Here is a 13,792-nt window from a genome sequence, read left to right as displayed (position 1 = left end):
AAACATTAATCGTCTTACAGAACAATGAAGTTACTTTTGCTGGTTTGCTAAAGAGATTTGGCTTTTATTCATCTTTACTGTTGAGGCAGTCAATTTATTTGAAACAAAGTGTTTAATTTCACACTATTGGTTAGTTTCAACTGTTCGCTTCATTTCAAGTGCACATATCGCATTATGCCATAACAAAGAACCAAACATTAAATAATACAGTACTGGTACTCCAAGAAAATTTACAAACAAATGTGCATTTTAAGCCAAATCGTGCATTTTAGTATGATTCACAAAATTCTGACACTCTTGAAGTATCCTCTGATGGCTTGTTTCTTTTATGACATAATGTAAGATCTTTTAATGTTCTACACGTATGTACATATGGGCTTCCTGCATTGTCATAGCTGTGCTAGTGCAGTGGCACTTGTTACCTGGCACTCTCTTGCAACTGCTGAAACGAACCTATTTCTAACAGGTCACGGGAAAATTTTGTGAATGGTGGTTTGAAAAGCATTACATTCAAAACAGATTTCCTTTTATGTAAGATGAAGAGGAAATGTGATATATGATACTGCATGAAGTGTTTGACGCAGCACTGAAAGACCTGAGTCGAAACAAGGCGCTGGGAGTAGACAACATTGCATTAGAACTACTGACAGCCTTGGGAGAGCCAGTCCTGACAAAACTCTACCATCGAGTGAGCAAGATGTATGAGACAGGCGAAATACCCTCAGACTTCAAGAAGAATATAATAATTCCAATCCCAAAGAAAGCAGGTGTTGACAGATGTGAAAATTACCAAACTATCAGTTTAATAAGCCACACCTGAAAATACTAACACAAATTCTTTACAGACGAATGGAAAAACTGGTAGAAGCCAACCTCAGGAAAGATCAGTTTGGATTCTGTAGAAATGTTGGAACACGTGAGGCAATACTGACCCTATGACTTATCTTAGAAAATAGATTAAGGAAAGCCAAACCTACGTTTCTAGCATTTGTAGACTTAGAGAAAGCTTTTGAGAATGTTGACTGGAATACTCTCTTTCAAATTCTGAACGTGGCAGGGGTAAAACTCAGGGAACGAAAGTCTATTTACGTTTTGTACAGAAACCAGATGGCAGTTATAAGAGTCGAGGGGCATGAAAGGGAAGCAGTGGTTGGGAAGGGAGTGAGACAGGGTTGTAGCCTAACCCCGATGTTATTCAATCTGTATATTGAGTAAGCAGTAAAGGAAACAAAAGAAAAGTTCGGGGTAGGTATTAAAGTCCATGGAGAAGAAATAAAAACTTTGAGGTTCGGCAATGACATTGTAATTCTGTCAGAGTCAGCAAAGGACCTGGAAGAGCAGCTGAACGGTATGGACAGTGTCTTGAAAGGAGGATATAAGATGAACATCAATAAAAGCAAAACGAGGATAATCTAATGTACTAAAATTAAATCAGGTGATGCTGAGGGAATTAGATTAGGAAATGAGACACTTAAAGTAGTAAAGGAGTTTTGCTATTTGTGTAGTAAAATAACTGATGATGGTCGAAGTAGAGAGGATATAAAATGTAGACTGGCAATGGCAAGGAAAGCGTTTCTGAAGAAGAGAAATTTGTTAACATCGAGTATAGATTTAAGTGTCAGGAAGTCTTTTCTGAAAGTACTTGTATGGAGTGTAGCCATACAAGTGAAACGTGGATGACAAATAGTTTATACAAAAAGAGAATAGAAGCTTTCGAAATGTTGTGGTACAGAAGAATGCTGAAGATTAGATGGGTAGATCACATAATTAATGAGGAGGTATTGAATAGAACTGGAGAGAAGAGAAATTTGTGGCACAGCTTGACTAGAAGAAGGGATTGGTTGGTAGGACATATTCTGAGGCATCAAGGGATCGCCAATTTAGTATTGGAGGGCAGCGTGGAGGGTAAAACTCATAGAGGGAGACCAAAAGATGAATACACTAAGCAGATTCAGAAGGATGTAGGTTGCAGTAAGTACTGGGAGATGAAGAAGCTTGCACAGGATAGAGTAGCATGGAGAGCTGCATCAAACCAGTCTCTGGACTGAAGACCACAACAACAAGATGAGCTGTGTGTAAGAATGTACGATGAATTTCTTAAATCACAAAGCATTTTACTCTCATTTGAAAATCAGCTCTTTGAGGACGACCATTTAGAAGAATTTCAAGCCAAGAAGATCAGACATTAATGTCGTTTTTAAAAATTTTACTGGCGCATTTGTGTGATGTATCTTAAAGTGTAACAAGCGCAAAAAAGATCAACATTATATATGGAAGCCTAGCTTCTCCTCCAGCTTATTAATCTTTGAGACCGAATATTATATGTGAATGCTATGTATATTAATTTAAACCATTAACTTTTCTTATTTGTGTGTTCGCGCTACTTAAGAGAGATCTTGCTATTGGCTGACTGCATCACGTGTCCTATGCTGTCATCAGCTGGCGAGATCACATAACATGAGCTATGACTGGCTTACAAAATCACATCGCAATCTCGATTTCAATGCTTCCGTAAGTGACATGCAGTGTTTGGCGGAATTCAAATTTATGCGTTTGTAATATGAAAATATGCAGCGTACAAGTTGCTGCACATCAAAGGTCTTTCAAAATGTGTTTTTCCCCCCCTGAGTTTCGTTTTCTAAAGTGCCACAAAATTCTACTCCGGTATATAAAACCATAACCATTCAAAGGATTGATGAGTTTTACAGTGCTGAATAAGAGTATACTTTCAGTTAACACGGAGAAAGGATATTTTCACCTGGGAGAAAGTGTATTTTTAACCGGTAAATCCAGAAAAAACCCGGGAATTTTTTTTCCTTGTCTATGTATACACCCTGGATGTGAATAGCATCAAACATTGAGTAATCACCGTGAAGGTCACATAAATCTTGTTTACCCATGTGGGGCAGTGTAATCAGCACCTGATAAAGTTGGAAAGTGCTCTCATAGTGTTTCTCCATATGGCCAGTGGGACAAATCATGCAATATCCAGATTTGTGGGACATTTAGAGGTGACAGTGGCTCAGTGTTGGAGTTCATGGCAGCATACTTGTATTCAAGGTTCTGGTGAACCACCTGTCTTCAAGGTTCTGGTGAACCACCTGTCTTCAAGGTTCTGGTGAACCACCTCAGACCACAACAAGGAAGGTTCACCATATTGTGCACCAAGTATATTGTAACCTCTTCACATCTGTGCTTGCCATCTGAGAACCAGATTCCCTGAAACATTTTGTACCATGCCGCACCATTGGTCGGAGACCAGCAGCAGCTGGACTAGGGACTTATAGTCCCATCTGTAGACAGCTGTTAACACCACAACATGAACAGCTGAATTTGGAGTGGTACTGTGACCAGGAACTGCTGGTGCATGATGTCACATTTTGTTCAGTGATAAATCACAGTTCTGCGGTACCTGGAATGTCCACAAGCAGTGATATGGTGGCGATCTGGGGAGAGGTCCCACTCTTTCAGTGTTTTGGAGAGACACAGCAGAAACTCTGATGGTACAGTGATATGTCATGGACATCTTGCATCGTGTGTACTAAATGTTACTACTTGTAAAACAGTATCATGGTGCCATTTTTCAAAAGACCATTGCTCATGTCACTGTGAACTGTCTGCAAAATTCTGAGGTACTCACATGGCCAGCAAGATTCCCATATTTGTCCGTGATGGTACAGGTGTGGGACCAGCTCAAATTTCAGTTCTGTCCCAGTGCCAGTATCCAGGATGTCAGGGACCAGTTATGATAGTTGGGGACCAGCTTGCCTCAGGGGAGGATACAACAGCTTTATGATAAACTTCCCCACCGAATTAGTGCATGCTTCCAGCCTAGAGAGGGTGCAATGTAATACTGATAAATGGGCTTATACTGCCATGTTCTTTGTAAATCTGATTCAAGTTTTTAATCACTGAAATAAAATCACATGCCTTCTCAACCTGTAGAGTTTCATTTCATTTTGTCCTCCCCTTCTAGGTGCTTCAATTTTGATGTCAGGCCCTGTATGTCACTCACATGGCCACCACTATCAGTAGTCTTTTAGCTCTTCTGAATAAAAAGTATGAGCAGAATTCCTCATTAAGACTTCAACCAAAAATGAGTACTGATTTCAGTGGAAGAATTTCTCACCCTCAGCAGAAAACACCAATCTAAGACGAAATGTATTTCAAAATAACACCAAAAGTGTGATAATGATAGATGGTTTAGAGTGTTGAATAGTATAATTGTTAGCAGCATTACTCGTATATTTGAGAGAAACATTAAAATACCTAAAATTAATATAACAATAAAATTAATTGTAAAAAATTCGGTCACTCACTAAAAACCATACTTAATAGTAAATTAACATTCACACTTCATTTCCTTATAAGATCACTCAACGTGACTGCTATAAACTCATTTCTCCAAACTTTCAAATTTGAGTTACAAGATTGAAAGTGAGTCAGAAAATAATGAAATCATCCATGAATAGTGGGTGCTATACAGGACTCATCACTGTTGATAATATGCCACTAATCACTACTGCATACAGAGTTAAGCTTGCAGTGTACCCTTAATGGACATTAATATGTTGCTCAAAATGGTTTTTATAATATAGTAAACACAACACTCAAAGAAATATTTACCTAAGAAGAACCAAATTCATATGAGGAGTAAGCCACAGAAATCCCTTTTTAGAGTTGGCTGCAGGTTGTAGTAACCCAGAGAACTCTGTAAGAGTAGTAGTCTTCCTTGTGATCCTTTAATACTGCTGCTATCTTGTTCAAGTAAATTATGGAAATACAGCCAGGTAATATCTTCAACAACTGTCAATGATTCTACTTGCCTGCATACCTTAAGTTAGTTAAACATTCAACAGACTGAGAGAAGCTCATATTGTCACCTTCTCCTTGTCCTGATGTAACTTCCTCTGGTCCTCATTGTCAGACACTGAGATGTTAGGCCTAGGAGTTCAAGCCGCCATTTTCATCTAAATTTTCACAGTATTGCCTGCAAAATCCTGATTTCAAAATGACATCAGGAAAGGTATCCTTTTGAACTGGTGTAAGACTTCTGAATTACTACATTAGCATGTAGATTGACTTTACTTGTGATGTAATGCACCAAGTCCTTGACATTCTCTCTGTCCATCATAGTACCCCAGTGACCGTACAGAATCCAATTAACACTGATGGGGGTCCACTTTATTTGCTTCTTTTCAAGGGATTCTGTGTCCATAAAGTGCTCAAATGTGGGAAGTGATCCCTCAGCAGAGTGCTTGATAAATATTTGAACATGATTTCAAATGTTCTTCAGGAATAGTTTCATTTATGTAAAGATAAAGTTTAGTTACTGCACTTCACAGATCCATCAACTCTATTTTTTTCCCTGGTATTCTTATAAAAAATCCTTTCAAAACTTTCCTTTCCCAGTCAATTCACTTCTCATTTTGAATTAACCAACAACAGGGATTGCAATGACACAAGAATTCTCTGAAAAGTCTAATGAGAATTTTACATGGGTTTTGTGTATAAATATAAAAGTTGCTATTAAGTTTTATTTATCAGATTTTTACTTCATCTTTTGAAATGAGTCTGTAACAGTATATTTTATCAAAAAAATTAAAATTATACTATTAAGCCAAGATGAATTATCCAGAGAATGACTTAAATGTGTTTTACCTCTGACTACGAATCTTCTGCTTCTATCACATTTAAGTTGAATGTCCTTAATTCCTTATTTCTGTTGGATATTTATATTGTCCTATCAACAAAAATACTTTTCTAGCTTTCTGGTTTAGTAGTTTCATTTTTTGTCACCATTGCTGCTATGGCAATACTGTTGATAAGGTCAGATCTGTATGTAACCAGCAGCTATAAAATATTTCTCTTTGTCTTTGTTGAGGCTAATGTATGTATAGCTTTCCCAATCAGTATTACACAAATTAAAGCCAAACTGTTTATTATTGTATGGTTGGCATATTCCCTTGGTACAAAATTTTTGCTGCCTAATTAGAGTGACTCATTGACTGATATGTCACAATGTGGTAACCAGTAAGAATTTCCTATTATAAATGTAAATCTGTACTCTTGTCCATAAAGTTTTCAGTCAGATTAAGTCTCATATTTTTTTCCAAATTTTTTTAAAAAAATTCTACTTTATATCTTGATTTTCAGCCAGCTCTTGTTTGAAACTTCTTAGCAGATTAAAACTGTTTGCCAGACCAAGACTCAGACTCAGGACCTTTCCATTTAGCAGGCAAGTGTCCTACCAACTAAGCTACCCAAGCATGACTCATGACCCGTACTCACAACTTTACTCCTTCCAGTACCTCATCTCCTACTTTCCCAACTTCACGGAAGTTCTCCAGCAAACTTTGCAAGACTCCTGGAAGAAAGGATATTGCGGAAACATGGCTTAGCCACAGCCTGGGGGATGTTTCCAGAGTGAAATTTCACTCTGAAGCAGAGTGTGCATTTATATGAAACGTCTTGGCAGACTAAAACTGAGTGCAGGAAGTTTCATATCAGTGCAAACTCAACTGCAGAGTGAAAATTTTATCTGGAAACATACCCCAGGCTGTGGCAAAGCAATGTCTCTGCAATATTCTTTCTTCCAGAAGTGCTAGTCTTGCAAGATTTGCAGGAGAACTTCTGTGAAGTTGGGAAGGTAGAAGACAAGGTAATGACGGAAGGGAAGCTGTGAGGTTGGGTTGTGAGTAATGCTTGGGTAGCTCAGTTGGTAGAGCACTTTCCTGCAAAAGGCAAAGGTCCTGAGTTCAAGTCGCAGTCCAGCACACAGTCTTAATCTGCCAGGAAGTTTCACATCAGCACATATTCTGCTGCAGAATCAAAATTTCATTCCGGTAGCTCTTGGTTTTTAGTGCTACAATCAATTTTAATATTTGTTTTCAAGCTGACATTTTCTTGTAAGGGTCTCAGAGGTTTGCATAATCTAAACTATAAAAATAGAACAGTGGATGCACCAGAGATGCCCTGCTCTGGGCAGCGTTATATGTGGTTAAACTATAGTGAAGACCATGGAAGTTTTTCTCTCTTTTGCCTAAACCAAAGAAAATAGAACAGAACTATGGACATGTCACATGCACTCTGCTACTGGATTGGAGCTATTCAGGTCAGCGTTACTAATATTAACACGTATAGTGAAGGTCAAGTAATTTGCATTCGAGTTGACACCTGTGTGAACAAAGTCTGCAGTTAAGAACTTCTACTTAGCTCTAGACTATAGAAGCCTGATCAGTTTTTGGGAGGAAAAAAAATCCAAGAGATATATTTAGGTCAGCCATCTTTTCTGCATGTTAACTGAAATAATGCAAAATATCTATTATTACTTTTATTTCCATTTAGAGATCCAAAGTATCTGAAATAATTTAACTCTTGCTTTCTACATCCAGAGCTACGTATACATCTATACATGTACTCTGCAAGTCACCATACAGTACATGCTTTAATATGATTTTCTGTTCCACTCACAAATGGAACACGGAGGAAAAAACTGTCGGTACGCTCCCATAAGAACCCTGATTTGAGTTGTCTTCAATGTTCTTATACAAGATGTATATTGGTGGTAGTAGGATAATTCTGCAGTCTCCTGCAAATGCTGCTTTTGTCTAAACTTTCTCAGTAGTGTATTTTTCCTTCCAGGGATTCCCATTTGAGTTTATGTAGAATTTCCATGATCTTGTGTGCTAATTTTGCATACTAGTAGCAAATCTAGCCGCACATATCTGTGTACTGAAGAATGGGTCACAGAAGTGTTCTGTATGTGGCCTCCTTTCTAGATGAGCTACATTCTCTTAGAATTCTCCCAATAAACCGAAGTCATACATTTATCTTCCCTACAACTGACCCTAAATGCTCCTTCTTTTTCATGTCAGTTTGCTGTTAGATATATAATCAACATGACTGTCAACCAGTGCAGTACTGCACTCAGCCTGCTCATCTGCATTAATGTACATGTTTTGAAATTTTAAGCAACCTGAAATTCACCATACTAAGTAAAAATTCTGTCCAATTCATCTTGTAGCCTCTTACCGTCACTTGAAAGTGACACTGTCCTGTAGACTACAGCATCATCATCAAACAGTCACAGACTGCTGCTCATGCTACCTATCAGATTGCTTATGTATACAAAGAACAAGAGTGGGCCTATTATAATTCCCTGGGGCACTCCAGATGATACCTTAGTCTCAAATGAACACTAGCCATGCAGGACAGTATACTATGTTCTGTTACTTGAAAGTCTTTGAGCCACTCAAATATAGGAGAACTTATTCCATATGTTCAGACTACTGTTAACAATCTGCAGTGTGGCACTGTGTAGAACACTGTCTGCAAACATGGGAATACTTAACCTTGTGTGTTGGCCTTCATTCATGGCTCACAGGATATTGTTCAAGAAGAGGGCAAGCTAAGTTCCTCACATGAGTGAAGTTTTTTAAATCCATGGTGATTTATAGATAGAAGCTCTTCTCTGTAAGTAAATTCATTACATTAAATATAGAATATGCTCAATAATTCTGGAACAAACCATTGTTAAGTCTATTGACCTGTAATTTTATGGGCCTGTTCTTTTACCCTTCTTATGAAGGGGAGTCACCTTTCCAACATTTCAGTGCCAGGGATGTCTATTTCTGTGCCTCCATATGGGAGTTTGTGCAATGGTCAAACGATGATATGTCTGTACAATCCTCCTGCACAATTTTTTTATTTTTTTCTTCTTTTGGAAAAATGAAACTTCAAATTTCCTTTTGTAGTCTTCTATTGCCACATGACACTGGTTTACAATTACTGAATAGAAGCCTTTGACCCGCTTGGTGGTTTTATGCACGACTGTAATTTTCTAGGATTGTTGGCAAGATCTTTCACTAATATATATAATGTTGGAAGTTGTATACTTCATGCATTAGTATTTTTATAGACACATGAATTTCTGATAAATTTTAGCTGTCAGTACTTGTGTGTTCTGTTTTGAACCAAACATGCAACAGTCTCTGTTTTCATAGTATTTTGAAAATTTTGTTACACTGCAGCAGGTCTTTTCCATCCTGGATTCACTTACTTGGCACGTACTTCTCCAGAGTATGATTAACAATCAGTTTAAGCTTCGTCCATAATTAGCATACATCCATCATATTGGATGCTAACAAATATTAATTTGCTTCTTCCAGCATAAAAACTCTTCTAGCCTTCTTGAAGGATTTAGTAAGTTAACTAACCATCATGGCTCTGTTGACATGATTGCTAATCCCTGTCTCTCTACTGACACTGTCAATAAGGTAAGGCTTGTCTGCAGCTACAAGATTTAAAATATTTCCATTGCATGTAGGTTTTTGCATTAGTCATTCAAGACAGTTTTTGATGAAAGCATTCAGAACTTCTTTGCAAGACTGCCTTTACCACCTATAACAAATCTATAGATGTCCACTCAACCCTCAGTGCATTAAAGTCATCTGAAACTAGTATTGCATGATCAGGGTACTTCCCTACTACTGAGAATAGACTTCCTTTCAATGATAATACAACTGTTGCAACATAATCCGGTGGTTGGTAAAAACATCACCTAGGCTGTTTACGTATAGACAACTTCACAGTCCTTCTTAGTTTCGACCTTGTTAGACATAATATTTTTTTCAGCTGCAAGGGACACTTCCTCCAGTCAGGGCCAGTTTACTTTTCCATTTAATATGTTGGTATTCCAGACCTGTTGAGTTATATGATGGGAAACAAAGCACATGCATGATGTAATAGATGACAATTCCTTTATTTTTCATATATGTTTTCTTTTATGTTTGCAGATAATAAACCACAAGCTTTTTACTTGTCAGAAGGATTCATGGTGCAGGTGGTCAGTAATTCTACTCTTTCAGTAGACACATTTTTCTTCCTTAGGTAGAGTATTAAAGTACTTTTTCCAATTGCTATCTTTTACTTCTATTACAACATAAAATTCTAACATATATTCTCTTAACAGTGGGTTCCTAGTTTCATATCTGTATTATCAAGGGAAACAAGGAAATAAACCCTCACAAGAGACATGTGGAAGCAAAATTGTGGAGTTTATCACCATGGTTCTACGAAGAATTATTAGGTAAGGAGCATATGCCCTGTTGAATAATGTCATAAAATATTATCAGTTATTTTCAAAAGAAAAGGAGCCATGTTTTCCGACAAAATGTAACCCTTTTCTTTTTAAATCTTGGGAGGTAGTGGTCCTTCATTATGATTGTAAATATGTGTATTTAAAGTGCAACTTAGTTCAAGTTCAGTGTTTTGGATCTTATTTCATAGCAAGATAAAATGTGATGATGGTTCAGTGCTGAGGATGTAAGGTTTTGTCATTGAAATCTACAAGGGTGGACAAAAATATGGGAACACAAAAAACACAACACATTCCCATGCCCAATGTAGTGTAAGAAAACCGTTGGCATTCAAAATTCCTTCCAGTTGTCTCGCAATGGATAAACACAGGTCCAGGGTGGTTTTGAAAGGATTCATATACCATTCTTCCCGCAAAATAATGGCAATTTCAGGTAATGATGATGAGCTGGATAGCGATGATGCTTCTTTTCTACAAAGTAGACCACAAAGATTCAACAATATTGAGATCTGGTGACCAGTGGCCAGGAGGGATGCAACAGTTCATCTTCATGCTCATGAAACCAGTCCTGGATGATGCAAGCTGTGTGGACAGAGTCCGTGTTGTCTCGGAATACAGCATCACCATTGGGGGACAAGCACTGTACTATGGGATGTACCTGATCAGCCGAAATGGTCCTATAATCCTTGACAATAATACAACCTTGCATAGCAACTGTGGGGTCCATGGAACAACATGATATGGCTGTCCAAATTAACACCAAAACCCCATCATGTTTACTCTTGTGATATAAACTCAGCTGGAAGTTGGAAACAGTGTGAAACAAAACTCATCCAATCAAATGACTTCTATGGATCCATAGCCCATTTTTATGGTGTCAGCATCATGTTTTCCTGTCACGGGCATTTGCAACACTGATGAATGGTTTTTTAGTTCCAGCTCACCTTACAGTTCCCTACTTCTGGAGCTCCCACATGTTGTTTGATGCTGACAGGGTTCATAAGTGCAACATACAGCTCTGCAGTGACTTTTGCAACTTTTGTCCTCTTAATTTTCATCATAATCTTCTTCAATGATTGTCCCTCACAATCTCTCAACACACACTTTCATTCACATTGTGACTTAGCAGATGATGTTTTTCTACTTCCCCAGTATACAGTGTAAAGCTTTGATACGGCTCCTCTGGGAACACCAAACACTTCGGCTACCTTGGTTATGGAAGCACCCACCATACAAGCACAAAAAATTTGTCCACATCTGATGCTCTGAGCTCCAACATAATGCACTCACAATTACATGGAACACTGTTCTGACCATGTATTGCAATGTATTGAGGATATCGCACAGGTATCACTCATGGTCAAATTCAATAGTGCAACCTACAGGCTTCGCTATCATCAGTATTTATGTTTAAGCCTGCATTTTTCACAGTGTTTACATATTTTTGTCCAACTCCTGTATATTCAAAGTTTACAACACATTATAAGTGCAGTGTGACTTTGGAACACAATTTTTTTTCTGTATTGCCTCCATTAATCTTTCAGTCAACTACTACTTAACATAATTTGGCAAAAGAAAAGTCAGTATCAAAATAGTGATCTTATACCTTTCTTATTTTCACAGTGAGACTTAACCCAATTACCACCCAGACAAATACTGTGAAAGGCCAAGTTCCCAAGTTTGAGTCTCGGACCAGCACAACATAGTTTTAATATGCCAGGAATTTTCAGATCATGAGTTATTTGTTGAAGTTTTCCCAGTATTATTTTGACTGATAACCAAACAGACATCTCCAAGGTGAGTTGGTAATGAATTAAAACTACAAGGCACAAATGGTTTTAATTAAAGTCATCAGCCCACCTTGAAGATGGCTGTATGGGTATCAGCCAAAATATTATAAGAAGAAATAATTTTTTCCTGGATGCATATCTAAAAGGTGATGGAAGGTCCTTAACTGTATTATATCTTTGTAGTTTACTGAAAATATTCTCAGAATGCACCTGAAGTCCAAATTCGTGATACACATAAGCGACCATGGCTTTCTACAGCACTCCCTGAGCAATGATTGTCAAGTTACAAATATCTGTAAGTCAGACTCTGGATTTGTCCATGTTACATGCAGTCTAGACTCTCCAGAGAAAGTAATAGTGTGTGCTGGCAACACTTTAGATTGCAATCACAATTACAAATCTGATGTGATATCACAAACATTAATGATACGGCATCACTCATGACAGAAAATTATGTCACCCTTACAACAGTTTGATCAGTTTTAAGTGATGCAATCTAATGAACATATAATTATAAAAACATAACCAGTTTCTGGTGAGAGTGGAACAGTGACATGTAATTTTACAGGTTAATAGTTCTGCACTGATAATTGCTAACAGGAGATACAAAGGCTGCCCACTACTTACCTCCAGGAGGCAAAATTCCAGTACTGCTGATAGACAAATTTAAAAGTGAAAAATGCATATATAAGCAATACTGCATGTAAATACTTGACAGTAATTGGATATCCTTGTAATTTTAAAATTTTCTCAAATGAAGCCACCTTTTGAAACAAACGATAAAACTGGTACGGAAGCATGGTTATAGAACTACCTAACTTGATTATAGCCCTGAGTGATGCAGCAGCAATAGAACCAGTTGCATAAGTCATCAATAGTAATAATAATGCATTCTACCTATACAGCATTCATCCTTTCCCTCTAATTTCCCACATTTTTGTTATGACTGCTTAGACTAAATACACTCCTGGAAATGGAAAAAAGAACACATTGACACCGGTGTGTCAGACCCACCATACTTGCTCTGGACACTGCGAGAGGGCTGTACAAGCAATGATCACACGCACGGCACACCGGACACACCAGGAACCGCAGTGTTGGCCGTCGAATGGCGCTAGCTGCGCAGCATTTGTGCACCGCCGCCGTCAGTGTCAGCCAGTTTGCCGTGGCATACGGAGCTCCATCACACTCTTTAACACTGGTAGCATGCCGCGACAGCTTGGACGTGAACCGTATGTGCAGTTGACGGACTTTGAGCGAGGGCGTATAGTGGGCATGCAGGAGGCCGGGTGGATGTACCGCCGAATTGCTCAACACGTGGGGTGTGAGGTCTCCACAGTACATCGATGTTGTCGCCAGTGGTTGGCGGAAGGTGCACGTGCCCGTCGACCTGGGACCGGACCGCAGCGACGCACGGATGCACGCCAAGACCGTAGGATCCTACGCAGTGCTGTAGGGGACCGCACCGCCATTTCCCAGCAAATTAGGGACACTGTTGCTCCTGGGGTATCGGCGAGGACCATTCGCAACCATCTCCATTAAGCTGGGCTACGGTCCCGCACACCGTTAGGCCGTCTTCCGCTCACGCCCCAACATCGTGCAGCCCGCCTCCAGTGGTGTCGCGACAGGCGTGAATGGAGGGACGAATGGAGACGTGTCGTCTTCAGCAATGAGAGTCGCTTCTGCCTTGGTGCCAATGATGGTCGTATGCGTGTTTGGCGCCGTGCAGGTGAGCGCCACAATCAGGACTGCATACGACCGAGGCACACAGGGCCAACACCCGGCATCATGGTGTGGAGAGCGATCTCCTACGCTGGCCGTACACCTCTGGTGATCGTCGAGGGGACACTGAATAGTGCACAGTACATCCAAACCGTCATCGAACTCATCGTTCTACCATTCC

General features: G+C 39.0%; 1 protein-coding gene across 1 annotated transcript in view; it reads left to right on the top strand.

Annotated features, from left to right (window-relative positions):
• LOC126297521 (nose resistant to fluoxetine protein 6-like) overlaps window positions 1-13,792 on the top strand; it is a 310,627-nt gene that overhangs the window by 199,286 nt on the left and 97,549 nt on the right. Inside the window, exons 7-8 of the mRNA XM_049988414.1 lie at window positions 9,798-9,891; window positions 9,974-10,090. Of these exons, the coding sequence (XP_049844371.1) occupies window positions 9,798-9,891; window positions 9,974-10,090 (211 nt within the window). The remainder of the gene's footprint in view (window positions 1-9,797; window positions 9,892-9,973; window positions 10,091-13,792) is intronic.

This window comes from Schistocerca gregaria, chromosome X (assembly GCF_023897955.1).
Source record: "Schistocerca gregaria isolate iqSchGreg1 chromosome X, iqSchGreg1.2, whole genome shotgun sequence".
Taxonomy (NCBI): Eukaryota; Metazoa; Arthropoda; class Insecta; order Orthoptera; family Acrididae; genus Schistocerca; species Schistocerca gregaria.
The sequence above is the reverse complement of the archived record's forward strand: the minus strand, read 5'-3'. Positions and strand labels throughout refer to the sequence as shown.